The sequence below is a fragment of the Halichoerus grypus genome, chromosome 7 (assembly GCF_964656455.1).
Source record: "Halichoerus grypus chromosome 7, mHalGry1.hap1.1, whole genome shotgun sequence".
NCBI lineage: Eukaryota > Metazoa > Chordata > Mammalia > Carnivora > Phocidae > Halichoerus > Halichoerus grypus.
The window spans coordinates 98,066,681-98,087,344 of NC_135718.1; the positions used below are offsets into that span (position 1 = coordinate 98,066,681).

At 44.5% G+C, this 20,664-nt stretch overlaps 1 protein-coding gene across 1 annotated transcript in view; it reads right to left on the minus strand.

The window, feature by feature from the left end:
* Positions 1-206: 206 nt before the first annotated feature.
* ADCY10 (adenylate cyclase 10) overlaps positions 207-20,664 on the minus strand; it is a 73,637-nt gene continuing 53,179 nt past the window's right edge. The window contains exons 21-32 of the mRNA XM_036076754.2: positions 19,297-19,366; positions 18,802-19,033; positions 16,761-16,868; positions 16,082-16,257; positions 12,462-12,618; positions 8,708-8,912; positions 8,532-8,628; positions 7,758-7,873; positions 6,784-6,901; positions 4,838-5,033; positions 1,292-1,480; positions 207-728 (exon numbers count right to left, since the gene is read on the minus strand). Of these exons, the coding sequence (XP_035932647.1) occupies positions 567-728; positions 1,292-1,480; positions 4,838-5,033; positions 6,784-6,901; positions 7,758-7,873; positions 8,532-8,628; positions 8,708-8,912; positions 12,462-12,618; positions 16,082-16,257; positions 16,761-16,868; positions 18,802-19,033; positions 19,297-19,366 (1,826 nt within the window). The 3' untranslated portion in view covers positions 207-566. The remainder of the gene's footprint in view (positions 729-1,291; positions 1,481-4,837; positions 5,034-6,783; positions 6,902-7,757; positions 7,874-8,531; positions 8,629-8,707; positions 8,913-12,461; positions 12,619-16,081; positions 16,258-16,760; positions 16,869-18,801; positions 19,034-19,296; positions 19,367-20,664) is intronic.

A 20,664-nucleotide genomic window follows, 5' to 3' on the forward strand; every position in this document is an offset into this window, starting at 1 on the left:
CATGTACATGAACCCGCATCAGAATTACTAGTATTTCAACTTTAAAAAAAAATCTATTTCCACAGACATTCGATGCATGTGGAAGCCACAGTCAGGCACCACAAAACTGTGTCTTTTCAAATCTTGCCCTCACAGACCGTGAAAAGAACTTGCTCTTTGCAATGCTGTGCTATGTACAAAAGGTGGGACAACTGGACATGTAAAAATAAACGTAAAAATTTTTGGTTTAATAGATTCACTAGAAATTGTATCTGCCACAAATTGTACCATTTTGATATTGATATTTTTCCCCAGGACACACATTGTGCATGGGCCGAAATGAACAGGTCAAGCTGAAAATGAGAGGCAAGGGAGTTTATGTGAAGTGAGGAGAGAGTACGCATGACCCCGCTGACCCTTTCTGACCCTCCAGAAAGGGAGGGAAGAAACCAACGTGGTTGGTTGTGTGTCTGGAAGGGAAGAGAATATGCGGGAACCTGGAGGGTGCCGGCTACAGAGAAAGGGTAATAATGGGTAATTGCAAGAGGAGGAGTCTTCCTGAAATCTTTGTTCTCTTTCATGAAATGTTAGAAAGGATTGTCCAGGATATTAACTCTCATCAGGAATTTGTTTTTTTGAATATCCTGCATGTTTACCTTGCCGGATACAACTGTTTCCCATGATGGGAGACTCGAGATGGTTTGAAGCCATTGGTCTTCTGTTAACTCAGAGCTTGAGTACCACCATTCCTGAGAAGAGGGAGAGGGCCAAGAATTAACCAGCGCTCCTCCACTTGTGTGACCAAGGCTGGGCTTGTACAGAAATGGTCCAGTGTCCTTGAGCTTTCAAAACCGTGTGAACCCACAGACAAATGATGAATTTTGCTGCCCAAACTCAGATACTGACACATGATTTTAAATAAACCCATAGAAGTATACGTCCATTCACATATTCAACAAATACTGGGTACAAGGCGCCATGCTGGATGCTACGTGTGGTTTTGCCTTCCAAGCGTTCACATTCTCATGGGGAGGAGGGACATGCCTAGCAAACTAACACAGACCGGAAAGCGGTGAGGGCTACAATGAAGGGGCAGAGATCTTGCTGAAGCAGATGTGAATGTGAGCGAGATTCTGTGGGAACTCAAAGGGGAAGAGGCACACACACCTGAACTACAGATCTATCACCCCGTTACAGGAAGAGTCCAGAAAGGCCTTCCATGCTTGGGGAAGCCTAACCAGGCAGTAAGCTTCTGAGGCTTCCTTAGAAAGGTGGGCATCCCCATCCCAGCTTGCTGGTTGATGGTACATACTTTGCTCATGTTCAGCCAGCATTTCTCCAGCACATTCCCCTGTGTTTCGGAGAACTGTAAGGCTGTGTTCAGGAAGAGGTCACAGTTCTGCCCATCTCCCATTAGTATGCAGACATAGGCCATCAGGTGGTAGAGCCTCGGGTAGAAGACAGGGCCAGTGGTATTCTGAGCCACCAGACTCTCCAAGTTCTGAAGGAAAAACAGCATATTCGAATCAGAAAGGGGTCCTTGCTGCAAAGATTGTTCCTCCACAGATGATTTGGGACCATTTCAAAGCTTCAAGCCATCAAATGAAAAAGCGCATTACAGAGACATATATAGGAAGCAGCGGACATAAGGTGACACGCATCAAGTGGCGTAGCCTCAGCGGTCCACCCGGACCAAGAACGCAATGGGGGCGGTGCTCACTAACCCTTCTCTGCAACCACATTTTTAAAAAAATATCTTTTCTTTTGATTACTAAGGCATCATAAGTTATTGTTCAAAATTTCGGGGGAAAAGTATAGAATAAGAATTACCCATAAGCCTAGCACCCAGAAAGAAATATGCTTGACATTTGGGTATATGCTTTCCCACTTATTTCTCTGCCCTCCCCCTTCTCTAAAAAAACCAAGCAAAAAAATAAGCAGGCTGGATGTAGCATGAGAAGGAGCAGAGCTATGCTTCTTATGTCATGCTAGAGAAGATGGAAGATGTGGTCTATAGACGTGTCACCTTTCAGTTCCAGCCAATGGCTGCCCTTTAGGAATGTGGGCCTAGAGTCACCAGTTCCTCCAGCTTTTAAAAGAAGAGTCAGAAATTCAGAATTTTATGTCAAATATCACAATGTTTAAATGCACTGTGTCTGACTTAACCAAATCTCCTTTATGAAATACATATAGGTTTTATTTTCTCCTAGTTTTTTAATGCTATCAACCTGAGATCAATATCTTTATATTGATTTTTTTGTTTTTGTTTGCCATCTGGTTATTTCCTTAAAAAAATTCCCAGGGAGAGAATTAACCGATGTGTGTATTTAAAAGATATTTTGCCAGAATGCTCTCTGGCAAGTTTATGGGAGTCTTTCAGAGTATAAATGTGTCTTCTTTCATGTCTTTGCTAATTTGATGGTCAATGAAATAATGTCTTTTTGTTTTGTTGCATTTACTTCAATATTATAGAAATGGACTCAAACCTTTGAGTTTTCCAGACTGATCTATTCCATGTCTATTTAGTCCATTGATTATTTAAGAAATGAAACATCTACTGCGAACAAGGCATTGTTTTGTGTACTGTGGGAGATACACACTTTGCCCCTCTTTTGTGGTCCTGTGTTCTCTCCGCTCCCTCCGTCACGCCTTCCCAGCCCCGGGCCCCCTCCCCTACCTGCTTCTCCAAATCAGATAAATCACAAACTCCTCGAGTAGAGAGACAGTGTTTCTCTCATCTTTATTGTAACCCCGGTAGCACCTACTATATTTTTAACCTGTACTGGCTTTGGGATAGGTGAGTTTTATCACTTTACTACTCACTAAATAAAGATGTGCTTTCTTTTCGGCACCTGCTAATTTGTCTATCTGGATTTTCATATATCAGTTTGGCCGAAAGTATGGTACACCTTTATTATTAATCAATAGTTAGAAGTGATAATGACAGCCAATTCACTTGTCATATGTAATGTGCCTGGTACTTGAAAAAAAAAAAAGAGAGAAAGTTGGAATAGAGCATGTGTAAGACGGTTAAAAAAACAAAAACCTATTTTTCCTGACCAACATGGAGTTAAGCATGTCTCAAATCCCTCATAAGTCATTCTTTCAACTTAAGGAAAGACATTTAATTACTCTATCAAACTACATGAAATTACCCAATACATAATAATTACGTAAAACAAAATAACGTTTTCTATAACCAAGCAAGTCCATACCCTGAGTGAGAGCCAGTAGAATGCTTTATCATCAGAAAAAATAAATACATGCTCTATGTCAAAGAGCACGTACCTCTAAGCAGCGATGACAATGACCTTTTCTGTGTTTCAGGCAGTGATTAGTAAGCGATGTGAACAAAGTGCAGGAAGAGACGCTGGGCCTGGGTGTCCTGTGAGAATTGGTGGTGCACGGCTCCCACCGGGGCAAACTAAAGACTCTCCTCCCTACAGCAGGAGTGAAAGGACCTGCCTCCTAACAACGTTCCAAGGATGAAACGAGCTATTCTACTTTGAGATGCCTTGAAGTCCCAGGATGCCTTGTTTTGGAACATTTTGACATCTCTGAAACAGGGACATTCCTAAGTTTCAGCATCTGGGTTCTGCTTACACCCTTAAGGACCCTGCCAGCAGATTCTTCCCTAGATCACGAGAAGGTAGTTTGGTCAACATCTTGATTTTAAAGCCTTCTAAGACCCTAAGCGGAGAACCCAGACAAGCCTGTCCAGACTTCTAACCTGCCAAACTGTGAGATTACAAGTTCGTATCATTGGGGCGCCTGGGTGGCTCAGTTGTTAAGCGTCTGCCTTTGGCTCAGGTCATGATCCCAGGGTCCTGGGATTGAACCCCACGTCGGGCTCCCTGCTCAGTGGGGAGCCTGCTTCTCCCTCTCCCATTCCCCCTGCTTGTGCTCTCTCACTGTCTCTTTCTCTCTCTCCGTCAAATAAATAAATAAAAATATTTTTAAAAAAAGAATTTTGTGTTATTTAAGCTGTTAGGTTTGTGGTAACTGGGGACCCAGCAATAGAAAACGAATATACCTGTGCTCAGTTTTTAAGAGAACAAGGCAAACAAGTGTCAAGCTGACACCGGAGCTTCAACCCTACCCTCCCATGGAGGGCTTGCCCAGTCTAGGCTGTAAACCTAGAGGCGGGTACCACGTGTAATTTGCTCCCCCTTGTATCCCCGCAGCTGTACCTGGTGGTTACTACAGATCAGCTGAGTATTTTACTTATGTATGTATTTTGGCACTCAGCACAATTTTGTTCAGTGAGTGGAAGATATGCACGTTCTGTGTTGCTTTTATTGAAGTGCTTGAACACTCATTTGTAAGTTTTTTTTTTTTTAAGAAGTTAACTTAAAAGACACATTCAGGATCAGCTGAATATTTTAAACTTCCACGTGCAAAGACTTAGCCACCAAGATGTTTATCACAGGAACAGCAGTAAAATGCTACAGAAAAATTCCTGTCCCAGAACAGTTTTGGCCTATTGTCTCACAAGATCTTTGAGATTTTATCTGTAAGAGAAAATACTATGCTTCCTTTTAACTCGTGGTGTAGAAAACAATGTATTGACAGGAAATCATTCACAATATATTTTATTTGAGAGCACGTTTTAAAAATGGAAACGTGCGCATGTACACATCGTAAAAAAATCCGAACGGTGCTGTCTCAATAGGTAAAAAGCGGTTCTCCCTGAGCAGTAAGGTTGTGGGCAATTTGTGTTCTCTTCGAATTTGGGAGGAAGGCGTTAACCTTAAAAATTTGTACTATGAACAGATAACTTCTGGAATCCGAGGAAATTATTATCACAAGGAGGTAGAAGACAGAAATCCACTTATGGGGTGGGTTAGCCTGGGCTCACCTTGAGTAGCTCGACTCCACTGTCTTGAGCGTTCTCAGATTGACCCTCGATCTGCTTCTGAAGGTAGAGAACTTCTCCCTCCATGTACCTACAGATTCCTTCATAGTAGAGAGCTGTCGGCGTTCTTCTGGGCACTAGGTTTTTAGCTCTACTGGAAAATATGTGGAAGTTGTCCCATTCCTGAAGCCTGGCATACCTGCGTCACCACAGAAGAACACAAATCAGGGTTGCCCTTGGAATGGGCTGAGGCTCTGAAGTGGGTCTGCAAGTAACAGCTCCCAGGACCTGAGCCTGGAAGTCTGCCGTCGGCTCCCCAGTGGGAATGATGGGATAGGGAGCCGGGCAAGAATAGAATTTTTTGGTTGGTTTGAGGCAAACAGAATCCTCGGGAATGCTCAGGTAATATTAGCAACCAGTTATTTAACTCTTTGAACTCTAAAAAAGTGAAGGATATTGGACGCTTGGAGCTATAAATTCTAGGGCTTGAAGACATTGCTCCAAGTCCAGAGAGAGATGGCTTAGGCCAGTGCTGCTACTCAAAGTGTGGGCTACAGACTGGGATCACCAGTGTCACCTGGATGCTCCTTAGAAACGCAGGCTTGCTGGTCCAACCCACATCTGTTGAATCAGACCCTCTGGGGATGGGGCCAGGAATCCGCGTTAACAAGTGTTAACGGGCTCTCCAGGTGATTCCTGTGCCCATTAAAGTGTGACAAGCACTGGCCTGGGCCACAGCCTTTGAAAGGAAACAGTAGAATAAAAAATTAGGATGACTTTTGGACTTTAGATTCCTTGAATTTTAATTCACATGGGCAAGTTAATTTAACTTTGGACTTTAACTTCTTTGGACTTTTACTGGTAAGCGTAATTCATTTTTAGAGTTCAATTTCTCCCAAGGAATTTTATAGTAGATTTCTATTCAATTTTGGAACTGCTCTAGTTTGTGGCCCTTTGTATAGGAATGTCTTCATACTGTCATTTAATCTCGTCACAAAATTGAAATATTGGACAACATGGCTGCATATACGAGATGGGAAGTAGACTAGGGAATGATGCTGTGGAAGTAATTTAACGAATGTTCTGGAACCTTGCTGTTGATCTACTTCCTTGAAGGTAAGACCATAGCTGCAGCTTTACTGAGTCAAAAACTCGATGAGTTAAAGGCATTAAGCCCCAGGCTTGATGGGTTAACGGGGTACAGAAGGGTGCTGCTTCCCCTCACGGTTTCCTTTCGTGTGAGGGAGCTCCGCTGTGCAAAGCATGGCCTCTCTTCCCCTGCTTCCCTTCCTGCTCCAGTGGTCCGGAGGGACGGGTTGTTGGTGACTGTGGGAAAGGAGGTAGGCAGGTGTAGCCCAGGACCTGGCCCTCTCCATCCTGAGAGGGCTGAGGCCCACAGGGAGCTTCGTACGGCTCTCCTCTCTGTCACGCGTTGGAAAAAGACCTGTCTTGACGGAGGAGAACAGCAGTTTTCCAGCACGGCCTGCTGCTTGAGGGGGCAAGCCTAATGTTGGGGTTCAAAATTAGGAAGCCCACCCACCTGCAGACACAAGCCACATCCTCCAACATCACTTCTGTCAACAATGTTTTTCAATAGAATTCCATCTTGGTGGGGGTGGGTGGGCAAGTGGTACTATTTATGTGTCTCCCTCAAACCCCAAACACTCCTCAGAAGCAAGTACTCTTCTTCCTTTCTGTATTATCCCACCGTGGTGTGTCTGTAATAAATGCTTGTCGCACTGAATACGACTGAGGTGGTCTTGCCTAAGGGGGATGAACTAGGCGACCCCCAAGGCGCCTTTCAATGTAAATCCACTCTGACGCCTTCAATCTGTCTCACGTATAAATTATAAATTCTTTTTCTTTTCTTTTTTTAATCTCCTAGAACTCTTCTTCAGGAGTCAACCTTTTCAAATTTGGGAGTTTAGTGATATGCAACACATTGTTACCAGATAGCTACACAGGAATAGAGTCCCAGGAGGATTCCACTTTGGAATTTGAGGATTCTGTTGTCTTCATTTTGGTATATGAATTCCAAACATTCTTCAAATGTCTTATAAACAAAGCCTAAAATAGAGAGAAGCAGGAGAGCTTTGGTGGTGGATCGGGGTGGTCCTGTTCTAGCCTAGTAGCTCCCCGGGAGAATTTCCTCCTGTGGGGAGAGGCCATAATCTCTGTTTACTTTATGAAGCCAAAGGGTCCTGGGGAGGGCAACAGCCTCATGACCATGCTGCCCTGTGTTTGCAGAGCCCCAGCTTCTGTGCAAGTATATGCACACAGGGTACAAACTCCAGGGTTGGAGTTTAAACCAACCCTGCCCTGGGAGCCCTGCTGGAGTTGGCCTTAGTGTGGCCTGGGACCTCCCCATCCCCCCACCCGTGCTTCCCTCATTGGCGGCAGTATCTGTATCCCTTTCCAAAAATCACATGGTGGGGAATGAATGCCCAGCTTGGCCCTTCTGGTTACTATGGACACTGAAGGCTGCCTCCTTGGTGTAACCAGGACTATCCGGACAGAACTTGTTTTCCAAATCTCCAACAGCAACCAATGCCTGGACCCATTAGCAATTCCACCCTTTGTCCTAAAGCATGAGGTCTCTAAGTATATTCTGCTAACAAGTCCTCTAGTAAAAGGCACATATAAGACACTGTCAGTCCCTACACCGGTGTGTGATCTCACCCTTAAACTGGCAGCTTACACCCAACAGTTTCCTCTGGACTAAACTCTCCTCCTTGCTGGTCCTTCACAATCCTTGCACCTTCCAGATGGCCCCTCAGCTGACCACGCTCTCCCCTTCCCTGTCCTAGAGGTCTTCCCAGCCAGAATCCTAGTGGTCTCAAGACCTCAGCCCCGACAGCTGCCGCACCACACCAACACACATACCATGCCCCCAATTGCTTGTAAATCCCCAAGCCACATTTACCAGAATAAAGCATGATGTCCAGGCAGACAAAATAGAAGAATGCCTTGCTGAAGATGTGCTCTTCTGTTATAGAAAGGTCCCACAGCCACCCCAACACCTGGATCAATTGCTTGTTTCTGAGGCAAAGGAAGGTAGTAAGGTTAGGAAGTGCTGGGGAGGAGAGGATGGAGTTGAGTGCTGGTCTTGTTTCCATGGTACCCACAATTCCAGACCAAATATGGCCCTTACGCAGATTTCAAACCCACTCCCAAATCTCAAATTGGCTCTTTGCTCAAACTGTTGTCACAGACCTCTGTATCACGGCGACCAGAGGCTGGAGCTTCTGGTCCTGGGTGCTCTTCTTCTCTGGGCATTTGCCTCTCCTGTGAAACTCTTCCCTTTCCCTCTAGGGAAAGCCTGATGCCCACGGCAGGATGATTGACTGACTCTCCTCCAGTCACTGGCCAGAGCAAACAGACTAGGGATGATGTATGTGAAAAAATGCTGTGCAGGGGCACCTGGCTGGCTCAGTCAGTGGAGCGTGCGACTCTTGACCTCAGGGTTGTAAGTTCAAGCCCCACGTTGGATGTGAAGATTACTTTAAAAAGTAATAAAATCTTAAAAAAAAAGAATGCTGTGCAAAGAACAGTGGTATCCCAAAGACTATGATTATCAGTCACATCTTACTGTAAATCCTGCTCCTTTGCCACCCAGTGGCCAGAGTAAAGCGAGCCCAGAACGCTCAATTACTATGGCTTCCTCCCTCTAATTTTGAAAATGCTTTCAGCTAAATACCTGTTTTTCAAGAAGAAAGATTTACTAAGCCAGCAGAGGACCATGTAGTGTCTGTTGGGATTCCGGAGCAGAGCCCACATCCTGTGGGCTCGATAGCCTGGGAAGAAAACAATTCCAGTATATTTCAGGGTGTTACTTGTATTCTGCATGCCCCTTCTTGCCCAGAAAAACCTTACCTAAGTCAATGGCCAAGTCCAAGTGACCCATTAAAAGCTTGGTATAGCCCAGTGTATCAGCCGCATATGACACGATTTCAATGCCCGCGCCTTTCAGGGGGAGGTTGAAGATCTGTTCCATGGCCATGATTTCATATTTGAACCACACGCCCTGGTAGCCGGCCAGCTGGTGGTGCAGTGAATAGTCCAGGTAGGCCTTGATGATCTGAAATGGCAGCAGTGGAGAAGAGAAGTGGCAAAACGAAGGTGGAACCAAGGCAGGAAGCCCGGGGACATCGCCCAGTGTTGGCCAGTGAACATGGGTTTATTAAGCTTGAGAACGGAGCTGGTCATTTGGCCAAGGCATGGGCTTAGGTGCAGATATTAAACTGGGTCTCTGCCACCTGTTTATTGGATCATCCCGGACACGCTCGATGGCTCCTCTTGCCCACAGAGTCCTTAAGCAAAATATAAGAATTTTAATTTTTGTGAAAAATAAAAGCGGTGGCTTATATATATGTGAATATATGATTGCAGAGCAAAAAGACGGGAAGGATTCACTCCATGGTGCATACTTGGGGAGGAATCTGAGGGACAGGAGGGACTTTACTTTTTACTTTATACAATTCTGTGATGTTTAATTTTTATAACAAGTATGTCTATTCTGTTGATTAACGAAAAAGAAAGGCGGGTTTGGTTTGTTTGCTCTTAAAAAGAGGAAAGCGTGGTTGTAAACTGAATTGAGAGACCTCTGAGAAGTTGGTTACTCCATAAACAACTCTTTCAAATGGTCAAGTTGCTCCAGAATATAAATGCTTAGGGACAGGTGAAGAGAAAGCAGTTCCTGCTAAAGAAGGTTCCTAATGATACAAGTGTCTCCCACTGAGCACAGTCAGTGGGGAGGCATTTAGGAGAAGGGGACTTTTTTCCTAGAATTCTTCAACTCACACAAAATAAGCAGGCTACAAATTCTGTGTTAACAGACAGTTCTGTGGGCATTTGTTAAGCCACAAAGTCAATCTGAGGGGCTTCCTGTATTCCTGATCTGAGTTGTGTTTCAGATGGTGCTACCAGAAGGGAAGGGCAGCTGGAAATTGTGGATCAGGAGAGGACTGCCGGGCGAATGAAATGTCCAACGCTGTAACAGAGCCCAGGACTTCTTGGATTTGGATCAAGAGCACAGAGTCCAACTGCTTTATTTTATGCAGAAAATATGAAGCTCGGAGGTTATGTGGCTTGCCAGTGGTCACGCCACAGATGGGTGAAGTTCCGGAAACTACTCTCTCGGGGCTCATTCTGGTTCTTTCTGTTATCCAACAATGAGTGTGTCATCTGCTTTTGAGCACCCAGGGGAGCTCTTGCCAGGCTGCTCTGCCTTTGGTCATGGCCATATTGTTAACCAGCCTCTTTCGATTCACTTTCCAATTTTGGCTTCTCCATTATAGTCTCCTGTCCCCCAATGCCACCATGTTTTTAAGAGATAGACCCCAAATAGGGAGGGGAATGAAAGGATTTCATTCACTAAATATTTGCTGAGTGCCCACTATGTCCCAGACACTGTTACTGAAGCTCAGGATGTGAGAACGGTAACAGACAAGATCCCTGCTCTTATGGACTTTACAGGCTAGTAGCGGACGCAGGCTACACACTAACAAAGGAGCAAACAAGGAAACGTCAGATGGTAACAAGAGCTACTACAACAGAGGGACAGGTTAAAGAGTCAGTGGGCGAGGCAGTCCAGAAAGGCCTATGAAGGAGGTGACCTTCAAGCTAATGAGCACAGAGCCCAGTAAAGGTCAGGGGATGAGCGCTCCAGGCAGAGGAAATGTCCACTGCAAAGACCCTACAAGGGGACTGAACTTAATGTTTGAGGAACCGAAAGAGGTCTAATATGGCCGGGTTTAGTGGCCCAGGGAGCTACAGGAGGATGGGCAGAGGGCTATATTTGATGGGCTTTGTAAATATTTCTGTATCCTGGGCTATTGGAAGGCACTAATGCTGGGGACAGACTCCTGGCTAGGAATTTAAGCCCCTCCAGCATTCAGTGCTACTTGACCATTTCCCTTAATTCCTGATAATTAATCACTCCAAGAGGAAGCTACTGCCCCAGAAGAAATCTAGACTTGATGTGCTTTTTTATAAAGGAAACAGATCATTCATTAGATGAATTGGATTTAGCTTAATAATTCCTTATTTTGTCTTCTGGAGTTTTCCACATCTAACCAAAGTTTTCCCAGCTTATGACTTTGTAGGGGCCAAGGGCAGGCTGCCCCAAAATGGGCCACTTTGGCATGAACATTATTTTGAGTCAAAGGCAATCAAAACCCAGCAGATTCAGGAAAAGCTTTTTTTTTTTAAAGGCTAAACAAATTTATTTGTTTTATTTTTTTAAGCCGAAATAAAATTAACATTCATGTTATATTAGTTTCAAGGAAGAGCTCTTTGTCTCTCAACTGCCTGCTTTACTAGGAAAAGAGGTATTAACAGAGATTCCTCTTTACCTAAGGAATTTCTCTGCATAATAGGGCAACACCTTTGTTTTCCAAACATCTCCTCACCTTCCTGCTAACAGTCTTCCTCCCCTTCGTGCCCTCAGGCCCCTACCCCTCTCCCTAGCTCATATAAGCCTCATGTTGCCTCATTGTCTTTGGAATTTCATGTCTCCATGGATTCCCCATACATACACTATTAAATTTGATTTTCTCCTATTAATCTGTCTCATATCAACTTGATTCTTAGTCCAGTTAGAAGGACCCTAAAGGGTAGAAGAAAAAATCTTCCTCCCCAAAAACTTAGACACGCAGTTCTGCCAGTGGGTCCTGAGACCATCTCAGGGAGTGCACAAAGAAGTCAAAGCTGCTTTCAGGATATCAAGGCATTATTTGTGTGAGGAAAAATGGTGCAAGATCAAAACAAACAAAAAAACTCAGTGGATTGTCCTGTCTAGTTCACTCATTAAGGTTATCTCTGCCTTTCATTGTCTTTGGGCTATTTTATAGCTCTGTATGAGGCAGAAAACTGATAATGTAAATTAGCCTCTTGCATAGAAATGTAAGTGTTCAGGGGAATCCATGTGATTATTGCCCCCATAACTAGACTAGTTTTGCGTCCAGTCATAAATTGAGTTCTCCTTGGAACCAGTTGTAACATCTCACTAATTTCTGTGTTTATAATTAATGTGTTTAATAGGATCTTTGATATGGGTTCTTTTTGTATTTCTATGAGTCATGATTTTATCTTTTTTTAAAAAAATTATCCTTTAACATTTTCCTTTTTTACCCTCATTCTCTACTGGTATATAGCGCAGTTTTCCAGGGGCAACATCCCATGTTGCAACGGAGTGAAATTAGAAACAGACCGAGAATCCACCTATCTTCTATGAAGTCGGACATTAAGATATTTGCAGAAATTTAATACGTGCCACTCTTCTCGCTCAATTTTTTGTCTGGGGGAATTGGTCTTTTGTTCTTCCAATTAAAATGTTAATTACGTTAACATGTAAGAGCTTTATTTTTCTTTTAAATACCTCAGTCTTTGTTTCTTATAATTTCGGTAGATGCAACCCATAAAAACGAAAAGCTTTGAGGTCCTCAGGAATTACTGAGTCTAAAGTGATTCTGGGACCAAAGTGTTTGAGATGCTGGCCTTGGCAAAACAACCCAGCCCAGAAGGGCTTTGTTCTACCCTCGCGATTCTGCATCCCTGTTGGCTCCCAGTAGGAGTTTCCCTCTAAATGAGATGCAGAAATTTAAAAGCAGCTACAACAACAGCCTACCTGAAAATCATCTTGAGTTTCCAGGGCCGTATTCACTTGCATCATAGCTGCTAGGTGGCCGTAATACTTGTAGTGGAAAAAATAATTTAAGCTATAGATCTGCCACAGCAAGGAGAAGCACGCGATTTGCCTGTAGAGTTGCGCCAGCCTCCTCTTCCTATTAGAGAAAATACACACACGGGACGGAGAAAGAATGCTAGAGAGGAACGCAGGTACAGAAGCCTCGCTCCCCGCTGGGAGGTCAAAGCAGGTGTGAGCCTGAGTCCTGCCTCCTTTACAAGATGGTAAAGCGCAGGCACATCAATTTTTATGAAGCACATTTTCTCCCCCACCCAATGGGGAGCATAATACCTACTTTGTGATGATTAATTAAGATAATTTATGCAAATCACTTGTCCCCTGTCAGGTCATCGCTATTTATTTATTTATTTGAGAGAGCAAGAATGAGAGAGAGAGAGAGAGAGAGAGTACATGAGAGGGGGGAGGGTTAGAGGGAGAAGCAGGCTCCTCGCTGAGCGGGGAGCCCGATGCGGGACTCCAGGATCATGACCTGAGCCGAAAGCCATCGCTTAACCAACTGAGCCACCCAGGCGCCCCAGGTCATCGCTATTTAAATGAAGTTATTTTAAAAAGCCCATTTATTTAATTCATCACATTTGATTCTGATAACAAGCCTGGAAGAAAGGAAGAAATAATGAACCCCATTTTATGCAAGCAGGTGAGACTCAGACAGGTTAAGTGACTAACCGGAAGTCACACAGCTAGAATGTGGTGGGGCCGGGGCTCAGGCTCTGTCCGCTTCCAGCCCAGCCGTTCCTATATGTCATGTCCTCCACTGAGCAGGCTATCAGGAGCTAGGCCTCAGCTTAACAAAGGAAATGAACATTTTAACAATTACGTTCTGCTGTGATCTGAATGCATCTCCACCAAATTCACATGTTGAATCCTAACCCCCGAAATTAATGGTAACAATAGGTGGGCGCTTTGGGAGGTAATTAGGTCGTGAGGGTAGAGCCCTCATAAATGGGGGTAAGGCTCTTATAAAAGAGACCCCGGAGCTCTCCAGCCCCTTCCCACCATATGAAGATAAAAAAAAGTCTGTGACCCTGAAGAGGCCCCTCCCCGACCATGCTAGGACTCTGATCTCAGACTTCAGCAATAAATTTCTGCTATTTATAAGCCACCCAGTCTATGGTATTTTGTTAAAACAGCCTGAGCAGACTAAGAACATTCCAACAATGTAAAGGAAGGTCACAGGAGCTGGTGGACCTCCTGTGCTGAAGGTACTCAAGGCGAGGAAGGACGACCAGCTACAAAGAATGTTCAGGTTCTCAGTCTTGGCTTCAACAAGCCATTTAAAAATGGGAACCTTATCTTTATGATAAGCAAGTTGGCTGCGATATTAGTGATTTAACAAAACCAAGAAAACAAAATATAATTAGAAATATTTATCAAAAAGCAGATTTTAAATAAAGACGAGAAAGGAGGAAGAAAGAGATATCCTGGGGGGCGCCTGGGGGGCTCGGTCTGTTAAGCATCTACCTTCAGCTCAGGTCATGATCTCAGGGTCCTGGGATCAAGCCCCATATCAGGCTCCCTGCTCAGCAGGGGAGTCTCCTTCTCTCTCTCCCTCTGCCCCTCACCACCGGCTCATGCTCTCTCTCTCTCACTCTCAAATAAATAAAATCTTTAAAAAAAAAAAAAAGAGAGAGAGAGATCCTGGAGATTTTTAAAGAAGAATTCCAGGTACTTTCAATTTAGACATTAATGACATTGATTCTGTTGTGGAAATTATTTTTTAAAGCCTCTTAGGAAACAGCGTAAAATCCCTTACAGCGTAAGACATTCATGAGGGCCGTAGAAACTCTGACTTTAAAGTTGTTCCTTGTCCTCATTTTTGAGATCAGAACCCTTTGACCAGACGGTGTTGGAAACCCACAGCTCTGCAGTTTCTTCCTCAGCAGTACTTCCCCCCTTTACCTTCATGCAGGTAACTTCTTATTCCTTTCATAAAATGTGGCTGTTAACTAGGCTTGTCAGATTTAGGGAATGCAAACGTGGGATGCCCAGTTAAATTTGCATTTCAAAACAATAAATAATTTGTTTAGAATGCACATGTCCTAAATATTTGTGTGACATATATGTATCCAAAAAAAATGACTCGGGGCACCTGGGTGGCTCAGTCAGTGGAGTGTCCGACTCTTGATTTCGATTCAGGTAGTGATCTCGGGGTGGTGGGATCAGGCCCCACGTTGGGCTGGGCCCTGTGCTGAGAGCCTGGAGCCTGCTTAAGATTCTCTTTCTCTTCTCCCTCTGCCCCTCCCCATTCACACGCACTCTCTCTCTTTAAAAAAAAAAAAAAAGAAAGTAAAAAAATGATTCATTGTTCATCTGAACTTCAAAGTGAACTAGGCATGCTGTATTTGATCGGCAACTCTACACATGACCCAAACTCTGATTCCCTCCTACCTCTCAGAGAGATCTCTGCTGACCTCTCCCTGCCCCCTCCCTCTTGGTGTCTCCTGAGACCACAGGCACCATTCCCAGGAGCCTGCCCCTAACCTGCAAAGGAGCTCAGCTCCAGCTCATTCCCACCCCAGACTCCCCCACATTTAAGGGAACACTTTTGGGGGAAGGCAGTGGGCTTGGGGAAAGAGCTGTAGCAACTGGCTCCTAGAAATAGCTGTTTGCATCTCAGGCAGAACCTGTAGCGAAACCACTACTGGCCTCTGCCAGCATGGGAGAGATGTCCTCTGTCAGCTCTCTAGATCCCCAGCTAGGTGGCATTTTCCTTGGCACCGATTGGATAGGGGGAATATATCCAGAAACTTTTATTGTGGAACATTTCAAACATACACACAGTAAAGCAGAAAAATATCATGAACTACATGCATTGAACACCCAGCTTCAACAACTACCAACGCAGGGCTTGAACTCACAACACTGAGATCAAGGCCTGAGCTGAGATCAAGAGTCCGATGCTTAACCAACTGAGCCACACAGGTGGTCCCCCCCCCCAGTATTTTTTATAGTTTTTTTATAGGCAAAATTTACATACATTGAGATGTATAAATCTTAGTGGTTTAATCATGACTGATGGATACTCCCATGTAACGCACATTCCCATCCAGGTACATAGATGGGTGGGCAGTCTGCCCTCTGGCAGAGGTCTTTGGAACCTTGTATTTCGGTTTGGGCCAGGGACGATACCCAGCGTTGTAGCCCTGGATGGAAAAGGGCTTGTGACTGAGGCCCCAGGAGCACTGGTACAGCTAGCTTCCAGTGGAACATGGAGGGTCACAGGGATTGAAGGGGCGGACTAGGGCAGGGCACTGGAGCTCAGCTTGCGAAGGGCTCCCTGATGTTTTTGTCACCTGAACTCACCTTTTGCAAAAGCTGCTATGAGGTGTTCTTGGGCAACCCCCACCTCGCCTGGGAGCCTTCCCCACCAGCCCCCTCTAGCCGCCTCCAGCCCCCTCCAGCACCAGTGAGCCTCAGGGCAGAGCCACCAGGCCTTCTTGCGCCCCCTAGAGGCCCAGGCTTTGGGGGCTGATGGAGTCTGTGTAGGTCTCTCTCTCTTAGGAGTGAGACCTCCAGCTCTGCCCAGCTCCTTCCCTTACCCTGGAGGTGAGCTCTCTTGGGCCTGTTGATTCACATAGTAAAAGTGTCTGTTTTTCTCAACGTGGGTGTGAAGAAACAGGGAGATTAAGTTGTAAGGAAAGATTCTGTTGAGCAGCTTCAGTGCCTTCCGCAGCATTTTCTTGGCAAGCACCATCTGGCCCATGTTGAAACAGACCTACAGGGAGAAAGGAGGGGGAGAAAGGAGAGAGGAAAAGCAGTGATTCTGGACTTAATCGGTGTGTTCCAACAACACATATTCCTGGGATTCTTATCAAAAGGGTAACTTAAGCCCCAGGAACAAAATCCCCGTGGGCCTGGCATAACAGTAAATGTTTGCAGACGAATGCCTGGAAGGATGGCTGACTGATGAGGATTTTGCGTCGAATCTTTATTGTGCATCTTCTACCTCCGAGAAAATGTTTCCCCGAGCAGGTCCATGTTTGACGGTTGTTAAAAAACCTTTCATAATGACGTCAGCCACGAGGACAAGGAAGATCTTGCTGCTGGTAAGTGAGGGCAAGGAGGTTTGAGTAGCGGGGCTTGATGTTCTGTGGTCTTGGCAAGGATTTGTGGCAGAGGATGGGAGGGGTTGCAGGAAGGACAGGGACGGCTTCTGCTTCTTCTATATAACGCCCCAGTGACCGGTAACACATGATCATGTTTTTAATGGTTTCTTACCTGACCTTTGAGGCTGTAAAAGGTAGCAGACTCAAAAGTATGACTCCAGGATTTGTCGTCCTTGAGCATTTTCAGCAACCTCTCTCCCTCGTTCAAATATATGTATGCCTGCAGCCAGCAGAGGGGCACATTGTGTTGAGTCAGCGGGGGTCCGGCCTCTACTGAGCAGGGAGAAGCACCTGCCACCGCAGGACCCACTTCCACCCCCGTCCCTGGCTCTGGATTAGTAAGGGCCTCCAAACTCTAGGCAGCACTGGGTAGGTCAAGTTCCTGGTGAAGATCCTGGCCACCTGCAGGCCTGTCTTTGTCCACTGGATCACTCGCTCGAGAGGATGGATCCAGGGCAATTTCTTCCTCTGAGTAATTCCACCCCCGATGGCCCCTATTTCCAACAATGTACCCACTGCCCCTGACAGTATCCCCACATCTATGAGAAGCTGGTCTTGATTTTTGGAATGAGTTATGGACTGCTCCCATTTCCTTTGCTAGGGCCATCTTTAGGAAGGTAAGGCCCTGAGCAACTCTCCCCACTTCATTTTAAAACTATGACATCATTAGACAGGACAGCCTTGGTACACATGAGTACCAAGGCAAGGTCAGACTTGAAGAGTAAAATAAGGCAAGGTGATATCCTCAAATTTCATTCAGCCAAAGGGATATGAGTGGGAGGCAGAAGAGGGAGACATGAGTTGACCTGGACCTACTAAATTATTTTTGGTGGGACAGAGGATGCAAATGGCACATTCTGGGTAACTAGCACCAGGGCTCTGCTTCCAATCATTGTCTTTCCTGACCATCCCCCATTCCCTGCTAATTGAGATGGGGGTGCTTAGCAAGTTGGTCCCCAAGGCTACTTAAACCTTCTCTTCTTGGGACTCACTGATCATATCCCCCTTTTCCATATGTGTGTGTGTGTGTGTGTGTATACATATATACACACATATATATTCATATATATAATATACATGGGCGACTTTCATCTTTCACATAAATACTGAGAGAACTGGGGCTTACCAACATTTTTAATGATTTAATTTTTAAATTTTATAAAAATCTAAGGTATGAGGGTCGATTAGGCTGCTGTGATCAAAAGCAATTGTAAATATGGAAGAGACCACCAGTATGGACATGAAGTATAGGCATGCCTATTCAGAAATGTGAGTCAGATGAGGCAAGGGCCAGAGGAGCATTTCCTAAAGTGAGTTCAAGCAATGTTAGTCTAGTCAGCTGCTCTACGAAAAGTGGTCTAAGGTCAAGTAAGTTTGAGAAACACAGTATGCCCCAGAACTAGCCCGACCCTCTGGAAGATTTACCTGTATCTTAGCATATTAAGGCCATGAAATATTTGCAGTAAAGAAACCTATTTAGCTTTATTCAGCTCAGTGCTTCCCAACTTACTTAAGAATTAATCCTTTTTATTTCATTATACATACATCGAATCCCCACATTTCTAGGGGCAGATAGCCCTGGAATGTTATTTACAATTATCCCGGAGAAACACTAGTGTTTTGGTGGCCTAAAGGAAGTGTATGATAATTTAGCACAAATTACATGAAGACCAAAGTGAGTGAGCTCCTTTTGGGGAATCACAAGATGAAAGCCAGATTTGTACTTATCCAAAGACCTACAGGTATTTGTGCTCACAGGTAATTAGGGAGGACAGAAGGCAAATGCCAAAAGGACATTACTGAGGAAGACTCTGCTGAAACGGCAACATTGATACCAAGAGTCCTTTCTGCATCATTTTGGGAATGAGATAGGACATCCACCCCCTTCCCATATAGGTAGACAGTTCATGGCAAGTTTCTAAAGGTGGCACTATTTTAAATGATGTATAATGCTAGTTTCAATTTGTTCTAACTTTCATTTCTCAATCTCGGGTCATTTCCCTTCTCAGCAATTTGATTTTCAGGGGAAAGTGGTGCTGGCAGGAATCAAGAACATGAAGTAATAAAAAAAGCACCCTAGAGCTTCCCTTCGGGCACGGTGGTCTCTAACTTGTCTCAAGGGTGGGTGGGGGGGCGGGGCAGAAACACCTTACCATATAATTATCGCCCAAGATGAGATAAGCAGATGTAATTTCTAGGAAGTAATATAAGGCTTTGTTGTTTTCTCCCAAAGCCAGAAAATGGTGGGCCAGAGGCATGATGACCATCTCTACGATCTCCTCACACTGGCAAGATTCCAGAGGAATGATGTCTTCCTCAGATGTCCTCATTTTTGTTATAATGACATCAAAGAAACTCAAGATCTTTTCTCTTATTTCTTCAGGACTGTCCAAATGCGGAAATAAAGAGGAGGAATAACTTGTAGCTACACTTAGCTTTCGATATGAAAATATCTTTAAAAAACTAATAAAAGAGCAAGATAATCAAACCTGATGTAGACGCTACTGACAGAACTCACCATGCACACACCCCAACATTTCCCCACTCGTACCAAAGAGGCCGAAAAGAACTGACCTGACAGAAGATTTTAACAGTATTCTGAGCTTAATGACAGTTGTTTATGCCTAAACAGTCATGTACGCCTGTACCTGAGATTTTCAGGAAATATCTCAGATTTCTTATGAGTCTCTATTTTGGAAAAGGTGGTCTCTTCTTCAGCTAGAAAATAAACAAACAAAAGAGTTGTATGAGTCACAAAATGTTCCATGTGGCAGAAATGTCTGGTGTCCACCAAAGACTCTTGTTCCCCCTTTCCCGACACAGTGCCTGCTGCCCAGCCAGACTCTCCATTTCCCAGTCTCCACTGCGTCTCAGGTGAACCCACATGATTCGTTTAAAATGGAATTCTATCAGAAGTAATATATGGCATCTCTGAGCTGAGATGGTTTGGTATCTTTTCCACACTTTCCTTCCGCCAGAGAGCAAATAATTGGGAGAATCTAAGGGATGGCAAAAGGACAGAATGGAAGGAGCCTGTGTCCCTGACTTACTGTGTTCAAGACCATTTGTCAGAACTTTCACTGGATCATTACATGGGCAGGAAAAAAAATTATTCTGTTGTGTCCCCAGTTCTTCCTCCATTGGGGAGGAAGAATTTCCCCTGCCGTTCAGAGGTCCTTATAGCTGAACTAAGAATCAAATTGATATGAGACAGATTAACAGGGGAAAATCAAATTTAATACATGTCAATAAGGGGAATCCGCACAGACATGGAAATTCCAAAGACAGTGAGGAAACATGGAGCTTAGAAGAGCTAAGGAGAAGGGGAGGGGATCTGAGGATACAAAGGGAAGAAAGACCATTAGCAGGAAGGTGAGAGGAGATGTTTGGAAAACAAAGGTTGCCTTATTATGCAGAGAAGTTTCTTGGGTAAAGAGGAATCTCTGTTTAATAGCAGGCAGTTGAGGGGCAGGTGAAGAGCTTTTTCTGAATCTGCTGGATTTGGATTGCTTTTAATTCAAAATAATGTTCATGCAAAATGGCCCGTCTTGGAGTGACTTGCAGTGGCTCCTACAGTGTTAAGCCACTGAAACATTGGGGTTGGTTATAGAGGATCACATTATCCTCACTAATTTACACTGCAGCAACTAAAACTACGAATAAATGATCTGTTTCTAGTGGAGAAATATAGACATTTAAATATATACCCCAAAGGCTAACTAAAGGGCAGAGAAACTTGAACTTAAAACCTTCAGTCTATCCAGACTCCAATAGGTTAGAAAATTCCAGAAACAAATGAGGATGGTCGGATCTAGCCATTTCCCCATGCAGAAGGAAGGAAGAACCCTCGACAGGGGAAGGGACTTGTCTCAGATCATCTGTTAGGGATAGAGGTAGGACTAGAACCTAGGTCTCCCAGCTCCAAGGCCAATGCATTACTCCACAGATCTTTTAATTTCTAAAAATGCAGTTTAGGCACCTAGTGATCACCTTCTTTTGAAAGCCTTCTATTCTAA